At 39.9% G+C, this 23,714-nt stretch overlaps 1 protein-coding gene across 3 annotated transcripts; it reads right to left on the reverse strand.

Moving 5' to 3' along the window:
• Positions 1 to 270: 270 nt before the first annotated feature.
• Positions 271 to 10,354, reverse strand: znf622 (zinc finger protein 622). 3 transcript variants are annotated; one of them, XM_036985484.1, is made up of 8 exons: positions 10,206 to 10,354; positions 9,540 to 9,603; positions 8,785 to 9,315; positions 8,306 to 8,584; positions 7,098 to 7,260; positions 6,713 to 6,828; positions 2,114 to 2,257; positions 271 to 1,704 (listed from the first exon to the last, which is right to left on the reverse strand). In XM_036985484.1, exons 2-8 carry the CDS (start codon positions 9,589 to 9,591, stop codon positions 1,571 to 1,573), a joined length of 1,419 nt encoding a protein of 472 aa, XP_036841379.1. In that variant the 5' UTR covers positions 9,592 to 9,603; positions 10,206 to 10,354; the 3' UTR covers positions 271 to 1,570. The 3 variants fall into 3 exon arrangements, with proteins under 3 accessions (XP_036841379.1, XP_021468284.1, XP_021468283.1); XM_021612609.2 differs by having other exon boundaries at positions 8,306 to 8,581; positions 8,785 to 9,366; XM_021612608.2 differs by having other exon boundaries at positions 8,785 to 9,366; positions 10,206 to 10,353.
• Positions 10,355 to 23,714: the final 13,360 nt, after the last annotated feature.

The following is a 23,714-nucleotide window of genomic DNA, read 5'->3' on the forward strand; positions in this document are numbered from 1 at the left end:
TATGTTTCCGATCTGAGACCAGGACTCATTCGATGGCTCCAAAACCCTCTCTACCATTTTCTGTTTGGTTATCTTAAGCAATTCTGTGGAATAAAACAGTTCATACATCAATTCCTCATCCATATATTATGTAACATAGGATTCCTGGAATATTTTCTATATTATTTAATTATAAATCAGTGATTTAACGTATAATAGCTAAAAAAAATAAATAAAAGGCTAATTCCGTTGTGAAAATACAATGGGCCTATGGTAATGTATGTTGAATGATTCAAGGAAATTAGCCTTTATTTTCTAGGGCATTGGAATAACATTATACACTGAACACAAATATAAAACTTAACAGGAAACTATTTCAAAAGATTTCACTGAGTTACATTTTCAGCTTCCAATTGTGTACAGATCCTTTGTGCCATGCATTATGCTGAAACATGAGGTGATGGCACAGGATCGTGTCACGGTATCTTTACATTGAAATTGCCAATGCTAAAATATAACTGTGTTCGCTGTCTGTAGCTTATGCCTGCTCATACCAAAATCTGACCGCCAACATGGGGCACTCTGTTCACAACATTGACATCAGCACGTCTCCGTGGATGTACTGCCAAATTCTCTAAAATGACTTGAGGCGGCAACAACTCATCACCAACAGGGATATAAACAAATTTGTGCACAACATTTGAGAAATACATTTTTTTTGTATATGGAACATTTCTGGGATCTTTTATTTCAGCACCAACACTGTACATTGCTTTTCTATTTTTGCTCTGTGTATTAAACACAACCAGTGTGGATTGCAGTTTCTCATTGTCCTTAGACTGCAAGTTCAGGAAGCAAATTATATTTTCAAATTTTGGGGAAATATACCTTTGACTTCTAAAAACGTTGTAGCGACCTTAACAAGGTAGCTAGGTGTTAAGAGTTTGAGACCTCCTGTCGTAACAGTTAAGGGGTTGGCTTGACAGTCACTGGACCTGGGTTATAATCACGGTCATGGCTTCCTCCTGAATTTGCAACAATATGTTTGATTAATTTTGCTGGCAAAAACCTGTCCAAAGTGACTGATCCCTCTATTTGTGCTTTGCACAAATAAATACCCATAAACTCAATAACCAAATGGGCATAAAATTGTCATATTTACCAATGGAATCAGTTAAATTTGTCAAATGTGAAACATAACGATTCCTTAATGTTTATTACTCAACCTCAATTGTATTTTATAAACAATTACTTGCTGGAATGACAGCATGAATTAAGACAAATTATCCAAGTCAGAATTTCATGATGTGAAATATACAGCCATTTGTCAAAATACAAAACAGTAACTCAGTATTTTGTATAGGACCTCGGATCATGAATAGAATATGACATATCCAGTAAATATTAACGGCTCTGAAAATTATGTCATGGTGAAGTCCTTTGCAATATGCAGCAGATATAACGAGTGCTGAATGTTTACAATAGACATCTTTGAACGATGCAAGACATTAGCCGTAAAAGGTTTAGGGACTGTCCAATGATATGAGAGTCAGGTATATGGGGATCTAACGCTGTATTTTCTGTCAAGGGACTAGAACATGACTTGGAGCCTGAAGTGGGTCTGTTTGTTAGAGTTGTTGCCCATGCCTATCTTCAGCATCCACCTTGACTTCATCTTCTGGACAAACTTCATGTCCTTCTGGTTCTGATGGAAAGAGTTTTTACCTAGACAGAAAACAAGCAATGAATGGTGAATGGGTTTGGTCAATTAATTGTATTCAGCTTTTCGCATGTTACTGCTGTGGTCACATGCTCCATACCGTTCTTGGTCAAACACCTTCAAAATAGTCACGTGGGAGATTTTAAAAAAAAAAAAAATTAAAAAGGAAGATATTTTTAAATACACTGAAGGTTTGAATGATAGTTTAAATAAAGACTATTGGTTCATCTCTAAATCAAATTGTGAACTCAGGATTATCTGTAAATTAAACTCAATTAATGTATAGACTGGCTTATTAATTTCTCTATGCACGCGTTAAGTAATGTATAGGTTCACTCAATTATAGAGTTCAGTAGTGAATGTGTAGGTGCAACCCTGCATGGATCATGGTTGATGTGTAGTGTTGACCCTTACCCATGTCTCCACCCCAGCCCAGGGCCTTGTACTGCCTGAGTACCCGACCCACTGCGTTCCTGTTGTGGGCCAACGCCACAGTCCTGGGTGCGCCGAAACGCTGCTTGTAGTATCGCATCAGAGAGCGGTGGCCAATCTTAGCACCTGAGGAAAAACAGCGAGAGATAAGAAAATATGTATTAGTTGGAAGCTATGATTAGTTTAATACGGCACGTTACTGCTGTGGCCTGCACATACACCGGCCCTTTGCGCATAAGATTGCAAACCTCTGGTCTGAAGGGAGTTGAAGACAGCCCATCTAATTCTAAAGAGATGTTAAGAGGGGTTCAAGACAAATGGCAGTTCATAATTTGCGTACATTTGGTCAGATAGCAGAAATCAAAATTTACAAGACATTCATCATAGTGTTTCCTGAGTTTGAATACTTCATGATAATCTGTAGGCCATACTATTTAGCAAGAGCTTTTATCTAGATTTTTCGTAGCTGTCCATTTACCACAAACCGATGCTGGCACTAAGACTGCACTCATTGGCAAACAAGAAAATGCTCATCAAGGTGGCACTCCTAGTTGCCGGGCTGCATACTACCAGGCTGCGTACTAGCGCATGCTCTGACCAGCTGGGAAGTGTCTTCAGAGACATTTCAAACTACTCCCTGACCCAGTCTGCAATGCCAACATATTTCAAGCAGACCACCATAGGTTATCTGCACATCTGCAGTCCTCATGCCGCCTTGCAGCATGCCTAAGGCACGTTCACGCAGATGAGCAGGGACCCTGGGCATCTTTCTTTTGGTGTTTTTCAGAGTCAGTAGAAAGGCCTCTTTAGTGTCCAAAGTTTTCATAACAGTGACCTTAATTGCCTACCGTCTGTAAGCTGTTAGTGTCTTAACGGCCATTCCACATATGTGCATGTTCATTAATTGTTCATGGTTCATTGAACAAGCATGGGAAACAGTGTTTAAACTCTTTACAATGAAGATCTGAAGTTATTTGGATTTTTACGAATTATCTTTGAAAGACAAGGTCCTGAGTTTAGAAAGATAGTAGCCAGTTACATTAACTTGGAGCAAAACATTAGGCAATCTTGGAAAAGTACCGTAGAAAAGTAACTACACATAAGTCAGCGCTGTCTGCTGATAGAATGCCCGCTCGTGAATTCTTATCCCAGCTTAGATGTGCAACTGAAGCACACAATTAGCCTGATGTAGAGGAGAAATTACAATACATTTTTTAAATCTGCATTTACAAAACGCAGCAAGATAATTGTTATGCGTTCTTTCCCCTGCGTCAACTCTGTGTTAACGCGACTGCTAAGTTTAACTTGCCGTCTATGTTAAGTGCCTGAATTAATAAATTGACAGGGCATCATAGTGTTACCTTTCTGCTGTGTTTGAGAAGTCAAAGACCTTTGGTTTAGTTCTGTATAGCTGCAATCTTGATTTGTGTTTTTTTATCTCCTCTGTTCTCAGCCCATCTGCTCTTCCCCCATCTTTACCGAGAAGGACAGATGCCCTATGCTACTCCAGAGCCAGTACCATTTTTCCTCCAGACAAGCATGCATGAAAACTGTTCATTTGCATGTCTCTCGTAAACATTTGCTGGTAAATTTCCAAACTCAAATGGCGTTCAGTATCTCCTACACACACTGCATTAGGAAAACATTCAGACCCCTTGACTTTATCCACATTGTCAAGCTAGACACAATAACCCATAACGAAGCAAAAACAGGTTTAGACATTTTTAAACATACATTTAAAAAAAACTGAAATAATCACATTTACATAAAGTATTCAGCCCCTTTACTCAGTACTTTGTTGAAGCACCTTTGGCAGCGATTACAGCCTTGAGTATTCTTGAGTGTGACGCTACACTTGTACACTTATAATTGGAGAGTTCCTCCCATTCTTCTCTGCAGATCCTCTCAAACTCTGTTGGGTTGGATTTAGCTATTTTCAGGTCTCCAGAGATGTTCGATTGGGTTCAAGTCCGGGCTCTGGCTGGGCCACTCAAGGACATTCAGAGACTTGTCCTGAAGCCACTCCTGCGTTGTCTTGGCTGTGTGCTTAGGGTCGTTGTCCTGTTGAAAGGTGAACCTTTGTCCCAGTCTGAGGTCCTGAGCGCTCTGCAGCAGGTTATCAAAGATCTCTGTCCTTTGCTCCTTTAATCTTTCCCACAATCCTGACTAGTTTCCCAGTGAATGACGATGAAAAAAATACATTGCCACAGCATGCTGCCGCCACCACCATGCTTCACCGTAGGGATGTGCCAGGTTTCATTCAGACGTGACGCTTGGCATTCAGGGCAAAGAGTTCAATCTTGGTTTCATTAGACCAGAGAATCTTTTTTTTTTTTTTATTGTTAGAGACTTTAGGTGTCTTGGCAAACTCCAAGCAAGCTGTCATGTGCCTTTTACTGAGGAGTGGCTTCTGTCTGGCCACGTCACCATAAAGGCTTGATTGGTGGATTGCTGCAACCCAATTGAGATGGTTTGGGATGAGTTGGACCGCAGAGTAAAGGAAAAGCAGCCAACAAGTGCTCCTTCAATACTGTTGGAAAAGTATTCCAGGTGAAGCTGGTTGAAAGAATGCCAAGAGCAAGCTGTCATAAAGGGTGGCTACTTTGAAAGATCTAAAATGTATTTATTAGTTTAACACTTATTTGGTTAGCACATGATTCAATGTGTTACTTCATAGTTTTGATGTCTTCACTATTTTTCTACAACGTATAAAATAGTAAAAATAAAGAAAACCCCTTAACCTCTATCCTACCCCCTCCTTTTTCGAACATTCTGTTAAAAATCGCGCAACTTTTCAGCGTCCTGCTACTCATGCCAGGAATATAGTATATGCATATGATTAGTATGTGTGGATAGAAAACACTCTGAAGTTTCTAAAACTGGTTAAATCACAGCTGTGACTATAACAGATCGTGTGTTTCATCGAAAAGCGCAAGAAAAACTGCTCTCTGAAAGCTAAAAATAATTTCCATGCGTCACTTTCATGGGTTGTTAAAAGGGCACAAAATTAATTATGGACCTGCATGCAATTCCTACAGATTCCACACGATGTCGCCATTGTCCAGGGAGTTTGTTGGTAAATCCAACTAACTGGATTCAATTTCTTCCGGTCTCCGACAGGATGTTGTGAAGTCCACATTTTCAGCCATTGATTTGAAGACGAGGAGCTATTGAATACACATCGCCCTGTAATAATTTTGATAGATTATAAACGTTTACTAATACCTAAAGTTGGATTACAAAAGTATTTCGAAGTGTTTTGTGAAAGTTTATCGTCGACTTTTTTAATTTAAAAAAATGACGCTGCGTTTTAAAACAGTGGTTTTTTCTGAATTACACAGCTTCCATAGAAAGCTATTTTGGGTATATATGGACAGATTTAATCGAGAAAAAAAGACCCAATAGTGATGTTTATGGGGCATATAGGAGTGCCAAGAAAGAAGCTCGTCAAAGGTAATTAATGTTTTATATTTTATTTCTGCGTTTTGTGTAGCGCCGGCTACGCTAAATCTTTGTTTACGTCGCATTCAGGCATTTTGGGGTGTTGCATGCTATCAGATAATAGCTTCTCATGCTTTCGCCGAAAAGCATTTTAAAAATCTGACTTGTTGGCTAGATTCACAACGAGTGTAGCTTTAATTCAATACCCTACATGTGTATTTTGATGAACGTTTGAGTTTTAACGAGTACATTTAGCATTTAGCGTAGCGCATTTGCATTTCCAGGTGCCTAGTTGAGACATCTGCGTCTCAAGTAGGAGCAAGAAGTTAAATGAATAGGTGTCCAAACTTTGCCTGGACTGTGTGTGTGTATAATATATTATATACACACACAGTGCATTCGGAAAGTATACAGACCCCTTAACAAAATGTGGAAAAAGTTACATTACAGCTGTATTCTAAAATGTATTAAATAAAAATCTCAAACTACACCATAATGGCAAAAATACATTTACCTTATTTACATAAGCATTCAGACCTGTTGCTATAAGACTCAATTGAACTCCATTGACCATCCTTGAGATGTTTCTACAACTTGATTGGAGTCCTCCTGTGGTATATTCAATTGATTTGACATGATTTGGAAAGGCACACACCTGTCTATATAAGGTCTTCTGGAGAGTCCTCCCTATCCAGCCTGACCAAGCTTGAGAAGAAACAGGGGGGGGGGGGGGGGGGGGAACTCCACAAATACAGGTGTGCTTGTAGCACCATACCCAAGAAGACTCAAGGTTGTAATTGCTGCCAAAGGTGCTCCAACAAAGTACTGAGTAAAGGGTCTAAATAGTTGTGATATTTTATTAAAAAACTTTGTTTTGTCATGGGGTAGTATGTGTAGATTGAAGGAAAAATAGGATTTAATCCATTTTAGAATAAGGCTTTAATGTGACAAAATATGGAGAAAGGTCAAGGGGTCTGAATACTTTCCTAATGCACTGTATATAGCCAAGCTATCATTGCCTATTTATTCCCCGTGTTCATTTTTTTTATTCTGCATTGATGGGAAGGGCCCGTGAGTAAGCATGTCACTGTTAGTCCACACCTGATGTTTACGAAGCATGTGAAAATAGTTTGATTTCACCTGAGGGAAGGGTGAGCTCCAGCGTATCATCATCGTAGTCTATGTTCTTCCCGTCCGGCAACTCTTCATCCTCCATCTCAACATCATCTCCCTCTTTCTGGTCAGGATAACTTGTCCTGCAAACAACATTTCACAAAATGGCCACTTGAGAAATTGCTAATATATAATTACAATCAAAGATAAAGTGAGGGGCAGAAGACCCCCTTTCCTACTACGGTGCATACTTGAATTCTGTGCTGGCTCTGATTTTTCCTTCTTCATATTGTCCTTTCCAGCCTAGTCCCAGCAACTACAGTGCTGGAACCAGGCAAGCACAGTACAGCTTGGTTCAGCTCAGTAGTGTGAAAAAGGTTAGACTATAGGAGCCCTGGTATTTGACATCTACCTGAAGTCGTAGAAGTCGGCAAACTCCAGCGATGCATCTCCGTCGGTGAAGAGCTTGCAGTGGCTTTTGTCAGTCATGTGGCCCTGTACTGCCTCAGTGGAGTAAAAGGAGCGACCTTTCTCGTTACACCACAGACACACCTTACCAGCGCCCACTTTCTCTCCTGCAACACAAAGAACAAGAGTATGTTTAAGATTTACGAGTGAGATTTCAATAGCAGAGAAATGACGCAAGAGACTCCTCCGATTCGGGTTTAGATTGACCTAAATGTAAATGAAAAACATTTGGCAGACATTCTTATCCAGAGCAACTAACACTCAGTGCATTCAACTAAGGTAGATAAATCAACCCCTCCTGAAGCTTAACAATAAGGTAAGGTATGGCATAAACAACCGCCATACCTTACCTCATTGTTTACCTTCAGACGTATAAGTTACCAGACCGTCTCAGGGAAGGCCAACTCTCCCTGCAATCACCAGTTAGGTAAATCTGGTTTTAGTTTTTTTGGACGTCATATGAAATGATCTCAAACGCCTTAAAGTTTGTGTAGTTGATGCTTCTAGGGCAATTCAGGGAGATGTTAGAGGGCCTTTTTACTGAAGAAAGCATTTGTTTCATACAATCGTGTTTGCTTTTCATGCATTGTGTAATTGATGTGTATATAGACATTTTTATTTTATTTAACTAGGCAAGTCAGTTAAGAATAAAATTTGATTTACAATGACAGCGTTCCCCGGCCAAACCCGGACGATGCTGGGCCAATTGTGCGCCGCCCTATGGGACTCCCAATCACAGCTGGACATGATACAGCATGTATAGTGTAATTGCTGTTTATTGATGTGTTCATGCAGGACTGATTCGCAAAAGAGTCAATTGGTCTCAGCATGACTCCCTGGCTAAAATAATAAATGAAAAAAAGTCAAGAAAGACAACAGGAGTTCATTTTTTTGTTGCTAGGGGGTTCAACCAAGGTGCTCTTTGAAGAATACACGGTCAGAAAAACATTCAGTTTCACGTCTAAAAACCGGAAGAGGAAAAACTCTAGACCCCAGCTACAGGTTATTTTCCCTAGGCAAGACAATTATAGAAAAGGACATGCTTTCCAAACAAGGTGCATGAACCATCGAGCAAGCTAACGGTGTAAAGATATTCAGCCACTCTTGGTAGAACAATGAAGGACCTGATGACACTTATGGACTTCCACTCACCCAGGTAGCAAATTAGTCCCTTGAGGTTGATTAGAAATTCCAGGTCGGGCAGGAAGAAGCTGTGCACTTTTGTCATGTGAGCCAGGTTTTTGAGGAGTGAGTGAGAGTGGTGGGGGCAGAACAAACAGTCCGTGGGGGGGATGGCCCCTGGTAGAACGGCGTGGTGGGGGGAAGCCGAAGCAGCACCATCCCCTTCCTCGTGCTCCATGGTTTCGTCAGCATCTTCCTCGAAGTCATCATCATCCATGTCATTGTCGCCATCCACATCCTCCCACTCTTCTGAAATAAAGAAACTGACTGAGTGACAATGGAGACAGACAGAAGACCCAAGACAACCACAGCAACACTGACAAATAGGGATGGCGTTTTGATATTACAATCATCTTCACAGAAGTCGACACATTCTTGGCCAAATCTTCATGCAATCCAGACAGATCCTACACAAGTTAATTCAGGCCTACTTGAGTCAGACATCATACCTTCCTCAGCTGTGGCCAATTCCTCTCCCTCCATCTTCTTTGCTTGCCCCTCAAACCATTGCAGCCTGGGCGGTTTCTCCGGCTTGGCCTTATCCGCTGCTGGCCTCTCCACTCCTGAAGCCTGGGCCTTTTCCGGATTGGGCCGTTGCGGCGGCTTTAGGGCCTGCTGTAGCGCTTCGTTCTTGGCATTGTGGTCCACCTTGCCGTCGTCCCCAAGGCCCTTCTCCAGGTTTTTCTCATTCATCATCTCCACTTTCTTCTGGGCTGCCAGCAAGGCCTGCTTCTCTGCCTGCTGGTGCTTGTGGGACTGCAGGTGGTTCTGGTAGGCATTGGAGCTGGAAAACTTCTTGTTGCACGTGGTGCAGCCCTCGCTGACAGTGGCGCCAGTCACCTGTTGTTCGGTGGCGGCCCGTTGCGCCAGCACACGCTCCTGGAAATTCTCTGCAGTCACAGGGGGCATGTCGGCAACTTTGCGTTTCAGGTTGTAACGGTGCCAGTCGGTTTTGTAGTGGGCACGCTGGACCTCACCATCTGCGAAGGCCACACGACAGCTGATGCAGGTATACGAGGACATGGTTGTGGCTAGAAAGATAAGAAGATTAGCCGACAGTGGCTCCCCTATAGTTACTATTCTTGAAGAATCAATGGCTTTATATAATTTATTGAAATGACCATTGACCAATAGTAACCATTGCAGATATATAGTCATCTTTTGGACTATACGAGACTAACATTACCTCTATATTTCCACTTACCATGAACTTTTGTGGGGGCAGGTTCGTCGTCGTAGTTAATGGGAATATTCATTCTAAAGTCAACCTGAGAACCAAAAAGTATGTGGTTAGTCCCAAATGTAACCACTTTCACATTAAGGGTTTAACGTTAGCTACACACCTAGCTACATGCAGTGGTAGCTTACTAGCTAGCTATGCTTCATGAATACAAACAGCTATCACTGCATGAACATTTTTTATTTTTATTGGTAAGATGAACAGGACTTTGTCAACCAGATACATCTCTCATGAAAAACAAATCGCTGTAACGTTTAATTACACCTTTCTAGCTGACTAGCTAGCTAACGTTACTGGTAGAGACGGGCCCGTACGAATTGCACTGTTATTCCACACCTGTTTACGAAGCATGTGACAATTAAAATGTGATTTGCTACAGGTGACAATATCATTTTTATAACGTCATGGAACATATTTTGACTAGGCAAGCGCAGCCAGCAAGGCACTGGCTTGATAGCATTAGCGAAATCATATTTATACGTGAGCAATGACGCGCTAATGCTAGGCTAACAGGTAGCTAGCTATTTGGCCACTAATAAGCTTGATGTCTGAAACTTCAGTTAACTTCTGGCTAGAAAGGATATCACAAACAATTTACACACTTGACAAATAAAATCACAGTTCACGTACCAATTCAAAGCCCTCCTTGAAGAAAATTTGGAAGCGAACTACGTGTTTATGCAAACGACTGCAAACTTGTCTTCCTCCACACGTGGGTTTCAGCGACACTTCAAAAGTATTTCCAGGTCATGGAATTTCGGACATTTTCAAAATAAAAGTAATCCACGTAACAGTAGAAACGTTTCAAAACCCTGTATTTATTCATGATAAATTAAACATAATGTCTAAACATTAACACTGATTCATATTTAAGTGACATTAGCATTACATTTGGGTTTTACAACATGTTCCCAGGTCAAATAAATGCCCACAATGCAAATCACTATATATTAAATATTTGTATATTATTAACCTTTATTTAATTAGGCAAGTCAGTTAAGAACAAATTATTATTTACAATGATGGCCTACCCCAGCCAAACTCTTACCCAGATGACACGTTTGCTCTCTGTGTACATCTAAGGGCCAGCCGTGCTGCCCTGTTCTGAGCCAGTTGCAAGTCCCTCTTTGTGGAATCTGAGCACACGACTGAACAGTAGTCCAGGTGTGATAAAACTAGAGCCTGTAGGACCTGCCTTGTTGATAGTGTTGCTATGAAGGCAGAGCATCGCTTTATTATGGACAAACTTCTCCCCATCTTAACTACTGTTGTATCAATATGTTTTGACCATGACAGTACAATCCAGGGTTACTCCAAGCAGTTTAATCACCACAACTTGCCAGCTTTCCACATTATTCATTACAATATTTAAGGTTTAGTGAATGATTTGTCCCAAACACAATGCTTTTAATTTTATTTATTTTTTCAGACAAATGTATTCCTAGCCACCCTTTCTGAAACTAACTACATGTCTTTGTTAAGTGTTTCAGTCATTTTGGTCTCTGTTGTAACAGACATGTATAGTATTGAGTCATCCGCATACATAGACATGGGCTTTACTCAAAGCCAGTGGCATGTCATTAGTAATGATTGAAAAAAATGAAAGGGCATAAACAGCTGCCCTAGGGAATTCCTGATTCTACCTGAATTATATTGGAGAGGCTTCCATTAAAGAACACCCTCTGTTTTCTGTTAGACATGCAACTCTTTATCCACAATATAGCAGGGGTATCAAACCATTACACATATGTTTTTCCAGCAGCAGACTATGAGCGATAATGTCAAAAGCTGCCCTGAAGTCTAACAAAACAGCCCCCACAATCTTTTTATTATCATTTTCTCTCAGCCATTTGTGTACGTGCTGTGCTTGTTGAATTAACCCTTCCCTATAAGCGTGCTGCAAGTCTGTTGTCAATTGGTGTGCCTGAACCCTCCAAAATTTGCCTCATCAGAAGAAAAAAAAATTCAGTGTATCCTCGCTTATTTTGATGTAAAACCTCTCCACTTACATTCTGCTCATCAGATTCAATTTTCATAGAGCTTACGATTTCAAAGTCATGTATGGAATGGGGTTTTATTTCACACTAGGGTAAGCAAAAAAATGTGTTAAGGTGTTTTGTTTCTCCAGCTGAAATTCAACATAAAAAGTAAATTCATTTGTTGTTTTGGGATTAATATAACATGCAGGAATAAATGTAGGCATCACAATATAGACAGAGTATCAACCCCAGTTTATTTGAGACAGGTAGTAAGTAACGTTTTCTATTTATGAGTGTGGTCTTGCAATGACTAATATATGAAATTACATTAATATGCGTTTGGGCCAAACATTTGCCACTTGTTTGGAGATTTTGTTGTGCTGTGGAATTAGTGAATTTTGTCTCTTGTATAATAAATTCAATACATTTGTTTATACTGCTAACTTAGTTATGTTTCAACATTCCCAATATCATTTTTTTAAAGTCTTGGTTCCAATAGTTCATATTTTTTTCTAGGAGATTTTCAGTTGGATGTGCTATCTACAAGGTTTTCTATATCTTACTTATCATGCGAATATCCTTTTCTGACTCCAAATAGGATTCCCTCAAGATTTCGTGATATTAAACTTTTAAGTTGCATGTATTTGAAAATATCTACATTGGGCAGTCCAAAATTGCTTTTAAATTCTGTAATGGAAATAAATAAATTTCCTATTACATTGTCATTTACGGTTTCTATGTTTTTAGTTTTCCATGTAGACCAATTTATTGGTTCTTGTAGATTATATAATATTTTTCTTCCATATTGTTATAGTGTTCTTAACTATGAAGTTGTCAATGTTCTTAGCTTTATCCTTTGAAAATAGACAGATGAAAATATTCTGGGGATGCGCATGCACATCTTCAAAATTTACCATTGTTCCTCTTTAGTGCATTTAACTAGATGTCGCAAGTAAAAGCAAGTTGATACAATTCCAAGTCTGTAAGATTAAAACCACCCTCAGACTTAGGAAGATGTAAAACGTTCCTTTTTATTCTATGAATTTTGCTAGACCATATAAAGTCTGTTATGACTGAGTACACTTTTTTAAAGATTGTCTTTGCTATTACCGAGAGTAAATATAAAAACTTTGGGAACCATGCCATTCTGAAGTTTATTCTACCTATAAAATGCATGCTTTCATATTGTTGAGTAATAGGATAGTTATCTGCCTGAAGTTGTTTATTGTCACTTATTAAGCATCCTAAGTATTTTATATTTTTTGTGGTCGACTTAAAAGATTGCTGTAGACCATGAGTTAATATTTATATTTTTCCTATTGGCATTATTTAGTTTTTTTCCACGTTCATTTCCACGAGTATTCTTCAAATATTTTTAGCAAGAGGGACATTGAGTTTTCTTTATTGGTCAGGTATATCAGGAGATCATCTGCAAGTAAGTTTAGTTTATATTCATGTTTACCTATACTGATACCTGTTACATTTGGGTCCTGTCTAATTCTTTCTGCAAGCGATTCAATTGCCACTGCAAAAAGGAGGGGGGAAGGGGGGACATCCCTGTCTTGTACCCCTTTCTAAAGTAATCAGATAATGTATTATTTGTCTATATTTTTGCTTTAAATAATATATTATTTCAATGTATTATTTCAGATGGAAAGTTTAAAGCTTCCAACGTTTTGAATAGAAAAGGCCATTCAAGACGGTTGAAAGCCTTTTCGGCATCAACAACCATTATTGATGGAATTTTATATTGTTTTTCTGCGTATTAAACTGAAACATGTTCTTGAATATGTACAGTGCCTTGCGAAAGTATTCGGCCCCCTTGAACTTTGCGACCTTTTGCCACATTTCAGGCTTCAAACATAAAGATATAAAACTGTATTTTTTTGTGAAGAATCAACAACAAGTGGGACACAATCATGAAGTGGAACGACATTTATTGGATATTTCAAACTTTTTTAACAAATCAAAAACTGAAAAATTGGGCGTGCAAAATTATTCAGCCCCCTTAAGTTAATACTTTGTAGCGTCACCTTTTGCTGCGATTACAGCTGTAAGTCGCTTGGGGTATGTCTCTATCAGTTTTGCACATCGAGAGACTGACATTTTTTCCCATTCCTCCTTGCAAAACAGCTCGAGCTCAGTGAGGTTGGATGGAGAGCAATTGTGAACAGCAGTTTTCAGTTCTTTCCACAGATTCTCGATTGGATTCAGGTCTGGACTTTGACTTGGCCATTCTAACACCTGGATATGTTTATTTTTGAACCATTTCATTGTAGATTTTGCTTTATGTTTTGGATCATTGTCTTGTTGGAAGACAAATCTCCGTCCCAGTCTCAGGTCTTTTGCAGACTCCATCAGGTCTTCTTCCAGAATGGTCCTGTATTTGGCTCCATCCATCTTCCCATCAATTTGAACCATCTTCCCTGTCCCTGCTGAAGAAAAGCAGGCCCAAACCATGATGCTGCCACCACCATGTTTGACAGTGGGGATAATGTGTTCAGGGTGATGAGCTGTGTCGCTTTTACGCCAAACATAACGTTTTGCATTGTTGCCAAACAGTTCAATTTTGGTTTCATCTGACCAGAGCACCTTCTTCCACATGTTTGGTGTGTCTCCCAGGTGGCTTGTGGCAAACTTTAAACAACACTTTTTGTGGATATCTTTAAGAAATGGCTTTCTTCTTGCCACTCTTCCATAAAGGCCAGATTTGTGCAATATACGACTGATTGTTGTCCTATGGACAGAGTCTCCCACCTCAGCTGTAGATCTCTGCAGTTCATCCAGAGTGATCATGGGCCTCTTGGCTGCATCTCTGATCAGTCTTCTCCTTGTATGAGCTGAAAGTTTAGAGGGACGGCCAGGTCTTGGTAGAGGTCAGTGGTCTGATACTCCTTCCATTTCAATATTATCGCTTACACAGTGCTCCTTGGGATGTTTAAAGGTTGGGATTTTTTTTTGTATCCAAATCCGGCTTTAAACTTCTTCATAACAGTATCTCGGACCTGCCTGGTGTGTTCCTTGTTCTTCATGATGCTCTCTGCGCTTTTAACGGACCTCTGAGACTATCACAGTGCAGGTGCATTTATACGGAGACTTGATTACACACAGGTGGATTGTATTTATCATCATTAGTCATTTAGGTCAACATTGGATCATTCAGAGATCCTCACTGAACTTCTGGAGAGAGTTTGCTGCACTGAAAGTAAAGGGGCTGAATAATTTTGCACGCCCAATTTTTCAGTTTTTGATTTGTTAAAAAAGTTTGAAATATCCAATAAATGTCGGTCCACTTCATGATTGTGTCCCACTTTTTGTTGATTCTTCACAAAAAAATACAGTTTTATATCTTTATGTTTGAAGCCTGAAATGTGGCAAAAGGTCGCAAAGTTCAAGGGGGCCGAATACTTTCGCAAGGCACTGTAAGTGTCTTATTTTTTTTTACAAACCTTGTTGATTGGTATGAATCAAGTCTGGTAAAACTTTTGCCATTCTATTGCTTATGAACTTTGCTATCATTTTATTGTCACAATTTATTAAACTAATGGGTCTGTAATCAGCAGGGGACTCTCCAGATTTTCCTGGTTTTAATATAACTGAAATAACTGCTTCATACATGGAACTAGGAAGCACTGAATGTAGTGATGTGTGTTGTCATTAGTGTAAATAGGGGTGCCACACCCAAAATGAATTCTATGGGAAAGCTGTCCATTCCTGTTGCTTTTCTCAATGCAAAGGTTTTAACAGTCTCTAATCGGTATTTTTGGGTGATCCCTGTTTTTAGGTATTTTGTTAAGTGTGCTGATTATTGCTTCAGGGTTGTTGAGTCTCAGAAGGCTGTATCAAATCAAATCAAATCAAATGTATTTGTCACATACACATGGTTAGCAGATGTTAATGCGAGTGTAGCGAAATGCTTGTGCTTCTAGTTCCGACAATGCAGCAGTAGGATCAGTCCAACTGTTATTTAACTCTGATTGATATAGATTTTTGTAGAAACTTTTAAAATTGTAAGTAATCACATTGTTGTTTCTAATAAACGCATTTGTATCTTTATCTTTTAAAATTATAAGTGGTTTGACATGCATTAGTTTTGTGAGTTCTGTGAGATGTTTACCAGGTTTATTTGCCATTAAGTAGTATTCTTTATTTGAGTTTAACCTAGTTGTTGTCTCTCTTCAAAAGTAAAATATCATATTCCTACTTAAGTTCTGACATTTTATTATTTTCTGTAGCTTGTAAAGATTGTCATGGACTTTTTCTAAGATCTTGATTTATTTTTCTTTAATTTTAATTTGTAACTGAGATTTAACTTTTGCCGAGCATGAGATTATCATTCCCCTGATGTACGCCTTAAAAGCATTCCAAATGATACAGTGGGGCAAAAAAGTATTTAGTTAGCCACCAATTGTGCAAGTTCTCCCACTTAAAAAGATGAGAGAGGCCTGTAATTTTCATCATAGGAACACTTCAACTATGACAGACAAAATTAGAAAAAAAATCCAGAAAATCACATAGCAGGATTTTTAATGAATTTATTTGCAAATGATGGTGAAAATAAGTATTTGGTCACCTACAAACAAGCAAGATTTCTGGCTCTCACATACCTGTAACTTCTTCTTTAAGAGGCTCCTCTGTCCTCCACTCGTTACCTATATTAATGGCACCTGTTTGAACTTGTTATCAGTATAAAAGACACCTGTCCACAACCTCAAACAGTCGCACTCCAAACTCCACTATGGCCAAGACCATAGAGCTGTCAAAGGACACCAGAAACAAAATTGTAGACCTGCACCAGGTTGGGAAGACTGAATCTGCAATAGGTAAGCAGCTTGGTTTGAAGAAATCAACTGTGGGAGCAATTATTAGGAAATGGAAGACATACAAGACCACTGATAATATCGCTCGATCTGGGGCTCCACGCAAGATCTCACCCCATGGGGTCAAAATGATCACAAGAACGGTGAGCAAAAATCCCAGAACCACACGGGGGGACCTAGTCAATGACCTGCAGAGAGCTGGGACCAAAGTAACAAAGCCTACCATCAGTAACACACTACGCCGCCAGGGACTCAAATACTGCAGTGCCAGACGTGTCCCCCTGCTTAAGCCAGTACATGTCCAGGCCCGTCTGAAGTTTGCTAGAGAGCATTTGGATGATCCAGAAGAAGATTGGGAGAATGTCATATGGTCAGATGAAACCAAAATATGACTTTTTGGTAAAAACTCAACTCGTTGTGTTTGGAGGACAAAGAATGCTGAGTTGCATCCAAAGAACACCATACCTACTGTGAAGCATGTGGGTGGAAACATCATGCTTTGGGGCTGTTTTTCTGCAAAGGGACCAGGACGACTGATCCGTGTAAAGGAAGATGAGATTTTGAGTGAAAACCTCCTTCCATCAGCAAGGGCATTGAAGATGAAATGTGGCTGGGTCTTTCAGCATGACAATGATCCCAAACACACCGCCCGGGCAACAAAGGAGTGGCTTTGTAAGAAGCATTTCAAGGTCCTGGAGTGGCCTAGCCAGTCTCCAGATCTCAACCACATAGAAAATCTTTGGAGGGAGTTGAAAGTCCATGTTGCCCAGCAACAGCCCCAAAACATCACTGCTCTAGAGGAGATCTGCATGGATGAATGGGCCAAAATACCAGCAACAGTGTGTGAAAACCTTGTAAAGACTTACAGAAAACGTTTGACCTCTGTCATTGCCAACAAAGGGTATATAACAAAGTATTGAGATAAACTTTTGTTATTGACCAAATACTTATTTTCCACCATAATTTGCAAATCTGTTTTTAGGTCAGTTAGGATCACCACTTTATTATAAGAATGTGAAATGTCAGAATATTAGTAGAGAGAATGATTTATTTCAGATTGTATTTCTTTCATCACATTCCCAGTGGGTCAGAAGTTTACATACACTCAATTAGTATTTGGTAGCATTGCCTTAAAATTGTTAAACTTGGGTCAGTTCTGTCCACAAATTTTCTATAGGTTTGAGGTCAGGGCACTCCAATACCTTGACTTTGCTGTCCTTTAGGCATTTTGCCACAACTTTGGAAGTATGCTTGGAGTCATTGTCCATTTGGAAGACCCATTTGCGACCAAGCTTTAACTTTCTGACTGATGTCTTGAGATGTTGCTTCAATATAGCCACATCATTTTCCTCCTCATGATGCCATCTATTTTGTGAAGTGCACCAGTCCCTCCTGCCGCAAAGCACCCCCACAACATGATGCTGCCACCCCCGTGCTTCACGGTTGGAATGGTGTTCTTCGGCTTGCCACCTCCTTGCCTCCCCCTTTGTCCTCCAAACATAACGATGGTCATTATGGTCAAACAGTTCTATTTTTCTATCATCAGACCAGAGGACATTTCTCCAAAAAGTACGGTCTTTGTCCCCATGTACAGTTGCAAACCGTAGACTGGCTATTTTATGGCGGTTTTGGAGCAGTTGTCACACCCTCATCTGTTTCACCTGTCCTTGTTATTGTCTCCACCCCCTCCAGCTGTCGCTTGTTTTCCCCAGTGTATTTATCCCTGTTTTTCCTGTCTCTCTGTGCCAGTTCATCTTGTATGTTTCCACATCAAACAGCGGTTTTCCCGCTCTCCTGCTTTTTGCATTCTCCTTTTTCTAGTCCATCCGGTTTTGCCCCTTGCCTGTTTCTGGACTTTGTACCCGCCTGCCTGACCATTCTGTCTGTCTGCCACTCTGTACCTCCTGGACTCTGATCTGGTTTTGACCTTTTTGCCTGTCCACGACCATTCTCTTGCCTACCCCTTTGGATTAATAAACATTGTAAGACTCCAACCATCTGCCTCCTGTGTCTGCATCTGGGTCTCTCCTTTTGCCTTGATTGCAGTGGCTTCTTCCTTGCTGAGCGGCTTTTCAGGTTATGTCGATTATAGGACTCGTTTTACTGTGGGTGTAGATACTTTTGTACCCGTTTCCTCCAGCATCTTCACAAGGTCCTTTGCTGTTGTTCTGGGATTGATTTGCACCTTTCGCACCAAAGTACGTTCATCTCTAGGAGACAAAATGCGTCTCCATCCTGAGCGGTGTGACGGCTGCGTGGTCCCGTGGTGTTTATACTTGTGTACTATTGTTTGTACAGATGAATGTGATACCTTCAGGCATTTGAAAATAGCTCCCAACGTTGAACTAGACTTGTGGAGGTCTTCAATTTTGGTCTTGGCTGATTTATTTTGATTATCCCCATGATGTCAAGCAAAGAGGCACTGAGTTTGAAGGTAGGCCTTGAAATACATCCACAGGTACACCTCCAATTGACTCAAATTATGTCAATTAGCCTATCAGAAGCTTCTAAAGCCGTGACATAATTTTCCAAGCTGTTTAAAGGCACAGTCAACTTAGTGTATGTTAACTTCTGACCCACTATAATTGTGATACAGTGAATTATTAGTGAAATAATCTGTCTTTAAACAATTGTTGGAAAAATGACTTGTGTCATGCACAAAGTAGATGTCCTAACCGACTTGCCAAAACTATAGTTTGTTAATTAACAAGACATGTGTGGAGTGGTTGAAAAACAAGTTTTAATGACTCCAACCTAAGTGTATGTAAACTTTCGACTTAAACTGTATAGTTAACACATTTCGGGTCTTGAAGATGCGCTCTGTTCATTCTCCATGTTCTGCGTTAAGTGAATTTTATGTTGGTGTAATTAATAATAATCCAATATCATATGTCATGGAGTTTTTTAACCTAGTGAATTTTTTTTAAATGAAAAGGTAGTCAGTTCTCGAATAGGTTTTTTTACTTTGAGAAAAAAATGAGTAGTCTTTTGTAGTTGGGAATAGTAATCTCCAGGTGTCCTGTAAATTACTTGTAGGGATTACATTTTTCAGCCTCTTTGGAGGCTCCTTAACTTTGTCATTTTTTTTGCTATGTCTGTCAATCTTATCGAATGTTTGAATTAGGTTGCCTACTAAAACAATAGTTCCTGTCTGAATTTGATCTACTATAGCTTGAATTCTATCTAAAACACCAGATTTTCCCCTGGTGGGATATACAATGAAAGCAATGTGTATTTGTCATCATGTAGGGTTCAAATCAACATTAGCAAATGGCCTTCTTGGTGTGCTGGGATATAAGGGAAAAGGGTGTATTCTTATTTATCAGGATGCCTACACCTCTACTATTATTACAGTAGGTGGAAGCATAGGCCTCTCCAACCTAGAAGCTCTTCTTTAAATGTTACTTTTCTACTTTTTTTTATGTAACTCTTGCAGGAAAACCACATTTCCTGTCAATCTCTTGAAATGTTCATGAACCATATGCTTTTTTCCCCCATCCTGGAGCCTGTGCACATTCCATGTAATACGTTAGGTTTTAAGCTCCAACTCTTCTCCTAGTGCACCAAAAGTCTGTGGATAATGTAATTGGAGAAAGACTGCCACTTAAGTACTGTGGTCAGTTTGTATTACCTTATAAATTAAATTAAAGTATAATGGCTGGTGGGGGTTTACTTGGGGAAGTGGGTCAACCGAGAGACTGAAGTGAGATGAGTGGAGGCCCCACACATAACTGCGGGGAGTAGTTTGGGGGTGGGGGTGCTGTCAAATATTTAGACAAATATTTTTGCCCACGCTCGTGCTGCAGCTGGATATATTAATTGGTTTGCTAATAAATCCCCAGTGCACTACTTTTGTGATTTATTTTGTATTTTGTTTATTAACATGTATTTTGGGATTCTGATTTTTCAGGGTGTGCTACAGCACCCTCTGCACCCATACTTCCCATGGCTATGACCCCACACATACTTTAAAGAAGTGTCTGATGCCCTCCCAGTCACCCCGTCCCAATCCCTCAGATAGAGCCACTCTCACCAATAACCATCATTCAATCTTAGTTATAATGACAAATGAATAATAATGACTCGACATCCTCTCCTAATCTGTCCAGAACTCTTATTCATTTTACAGGTTTGTCCAAGCCAAACACATTCCTCTCCACCTCCTCCTCACAGTTTTCTCTCCCCTTTACCCCACCTAAGCCTAGCTTTTCCCAACCTCTCATCCTTACCTACCCAAGCCAAGCTTGTCCCAACGTCCCATCTTTTCCCACCCTTCCTAACTCTCGATCCCTCCATCGACTTACTCATCCATTCTCATTCATTCTCGCCCAACATATACCCTATGCATCCACACACCCATTCTCTCCCATCCTCACACACATATTCATGTTCACCATCCCTCACTCTTCCCTGACACTCCCATTCATATACAAAAACACACACACATACCTACATGCCCACAAACACATACATCCATAGAACAGTTATTGACATACATGCTATATTTCCCCCTTTGAATTGTCTTTTTAGTGTCCATGTACTGTTACTTCATAGAGATGAACAGTTACTTGGGGAAAGTAGAGTATAGATTGTATTTGGGGAAGGGGGAAAGGATATTGTCTCAATTTAAGATAAGCTGGTCTTAGGCATCCCTCTGCTGAATACAGCCTACTGCGCTCATCGTTTTTCTCAAAGTATCCTTCGACTGTAAAGGTTTGTGGAGCTTGATTACGGCTTCATCAGTGCTTGTGAATTCTATGCATTCCATTCCCTTCCATACCCACAGCACTGCCTGGAAGCGGAGCTGAGACTTGATCCCCTTTTCCTCCAGTGACTGTCTGATTGGAATGCATTCCTTGTGTCTCTCTTAGCCTAGCAGACAGGTCCTGTACGACTCGAATGGATCGGCTCTGTATTTTGACCTCCTTTCCCCCCTGTGCCCTCAATGAGTTTTTGTCGGCTGATAATTCCACAGTTTGAAGATTACCATGTGCGGGTACAGTATTTAGCGTTCTTCTGTTTCAAGCCGATCCTATGGCATCGTTCCAGATGTTCATGTCAAGTTCCTCTGATATTAGTTTAGCCATGTAGCTGGAAAGGTCTCCTGTTCCCTCATCTTCCAGTAAGGACAATATGCTCATGTTTTGTCTCATTCTGTTTTCTTACTGGTCCAATTCATCTTCTAAAGTTTGCAGCTTTGTTTCCAAAAGGCACATTTTGATGTCTTATTTGTTCACACCTGATTTGTGCGGTTCTGACACAGTAGCCACAACTATATTTTTGAGCTAATCTACTTTTGCAATAACAGATTGTAGCAGTTTGTTTGTTTTGGTGTGCATTGGGAGCATTTTTGCTATGTTTTCCTGGATATCCATGGCTTGTTGGATTTGTCACAGTGCCGCTTTACCAACTGATTGATTCGCTGTTGTACATAACTGATTCCCCACACTCTCCCAGTTGCTTGGGGATACGTTGATTTATCGATTTTAGAGGCTCGATTTAAACTTTTATCTGGCTTCTACATATAACCACAGTTTTCTCAGAACAAAACGAAGCTACTTACACACCATGCGTTCTATCGGTACGTACATGCCCTCCGCAGCCCCACCATAAATGGATTCTACAGACCCCACTGAATATTCCCTACAATACTTTTACTGTGGCCCATATGTAATGTATATACAGTGATTTGCATTGTGGCCAATTTCATGGGTGGAGTAAAAGTCCAACACTCCGTATGATTCAGAGCCCGATGAAATGACACTATACATAGATTCTACAGACCCTAGTGAGTACTCCCCACTGCATATCGGCACAAATTATAATTTGTCCTGTAGAGTGCTATATTTGTACCACATAGTGTTAAGGCACCCCGTTTTAAGCTGTGTGACCACAGTAAAAGTCCAGCAACACTTCCTATGATCTAGCTTGTTTGTCAAACGCATCTGTTTTGTATTCTAGGGACTCTAGTGAGTAGACTGGATCCTGGTTTTATCGACACACAATCAATAGTTTTTCCTGTACAGTGCAATTTGTTTGTGCATTACAACAAAAATACAGTAAGACTTTCCTTAAACATTACATTTCAAAATTGCATCCTTGAACAATAGCACCAGTAAATGAACAAGTACCATACAATCAAAAGAAAGATTTTTTAATTTATTTGAATTATATATGTATATAGATTTTTACCAATAGGCTATTATTATGATCTTGACATTAATTTACTTCAGCTCCAGCCATTTCTCAATGTGCTCCACCTTAAAATATTATTTATCTTATATAAAGTATAGTCTTTATTTCATATTTCCCCCCCATGTAGTTCTAATTTTAATTTGTTATCTTAATTTGTTACATAATTGTAACATTATGCACTACGCAAAGCTACAAGAAAATACTGATTTCGTATTCTACATACAGCGTTTTACACGCTGACTTTTATTTTGAAGGCAAAATCCCAAAAAACAGAAGTCTTCATGTGGATAGGAGCCAGGCTAGTGTTGCTTTCCATGACCCTAATCACGTTCATAGTGTTTTCTTCATGAACTTGGAACTCTGCTACTTCATGACATTTTTAAAGCTCCTTTGCTAAATTCAAAACTACACTGCCACCAAGCGGTTTATTTGGGATATTGGTTGGGCATGTTTTGTTTTGTTTTTTGAAATTATTGTTACTAATTCAGAAAATGTTCTATACATTTTCTTTCACTTTGAAAATGTGGACTAGGTTGTGTAGATCTGTGGGGGGAAAATCAAATTCAATCCCATTTTAGATTTCATTTTAAGGCATCAAAATGTGAAGATTATGGGGGTAGGGACTTGCACTAGGCACCGTATGACGGTGGGAACCACACATGTAGAGATCATCCGTTGACCTACTCTGCGTCTCAAAGACACGGCGGTTGGAACCAAAAATCTAAAATTTGTCTCATCAGACCAATGGATAGATTTCCACCAGTCTACTGTCCATTGCTCGTGTTTCTTGGCCCAAGCTTGTCTCTTCTTCTTAATGTTGTCCTTTAGTAGTGGTTTCTTTGCAGCAATTCGACAATGAAGGTCTGATTCACGCAGTCTCTTCTGAACAGTTGATATTGAGATGTGTCTGTTACTTGAACTCTGTGAAGCATTTATTTGGGCTGCAATCTGAGGTGCAGTTAACTCTAATGAACTTATCCTCTTCAGCAGAGGTAAGTCTGGGTCTTTCTTTCCAGTGGTGGTCCTCATGATAGCCAGTTTCATCATAGCGCTTGATGGTTTTTGCGACTGCACTTGAAAAAACTTGCAAAGTTCTTAACATTTTCCAGATTGACTGACCTTCATGTCTTAAAGTAATAATGGAC

Source organism: Oncorhynchus mykiss, chromosome 8 (genome assembly GCF_013265735.2).
Source record: "Oncorhynchus mykiss isolate Arlee chromosome 8, USDA_OmykA_1.1, whole genome shotgun sequence".
NCBI classification, from domain to species: domain Eukaryota; kingdom Metazoa; phylum Chordata; class Actinopteri; order Salmoniformes; family Salmonidae; genus Oncorhynchus; species Oncorhynchus mykiss.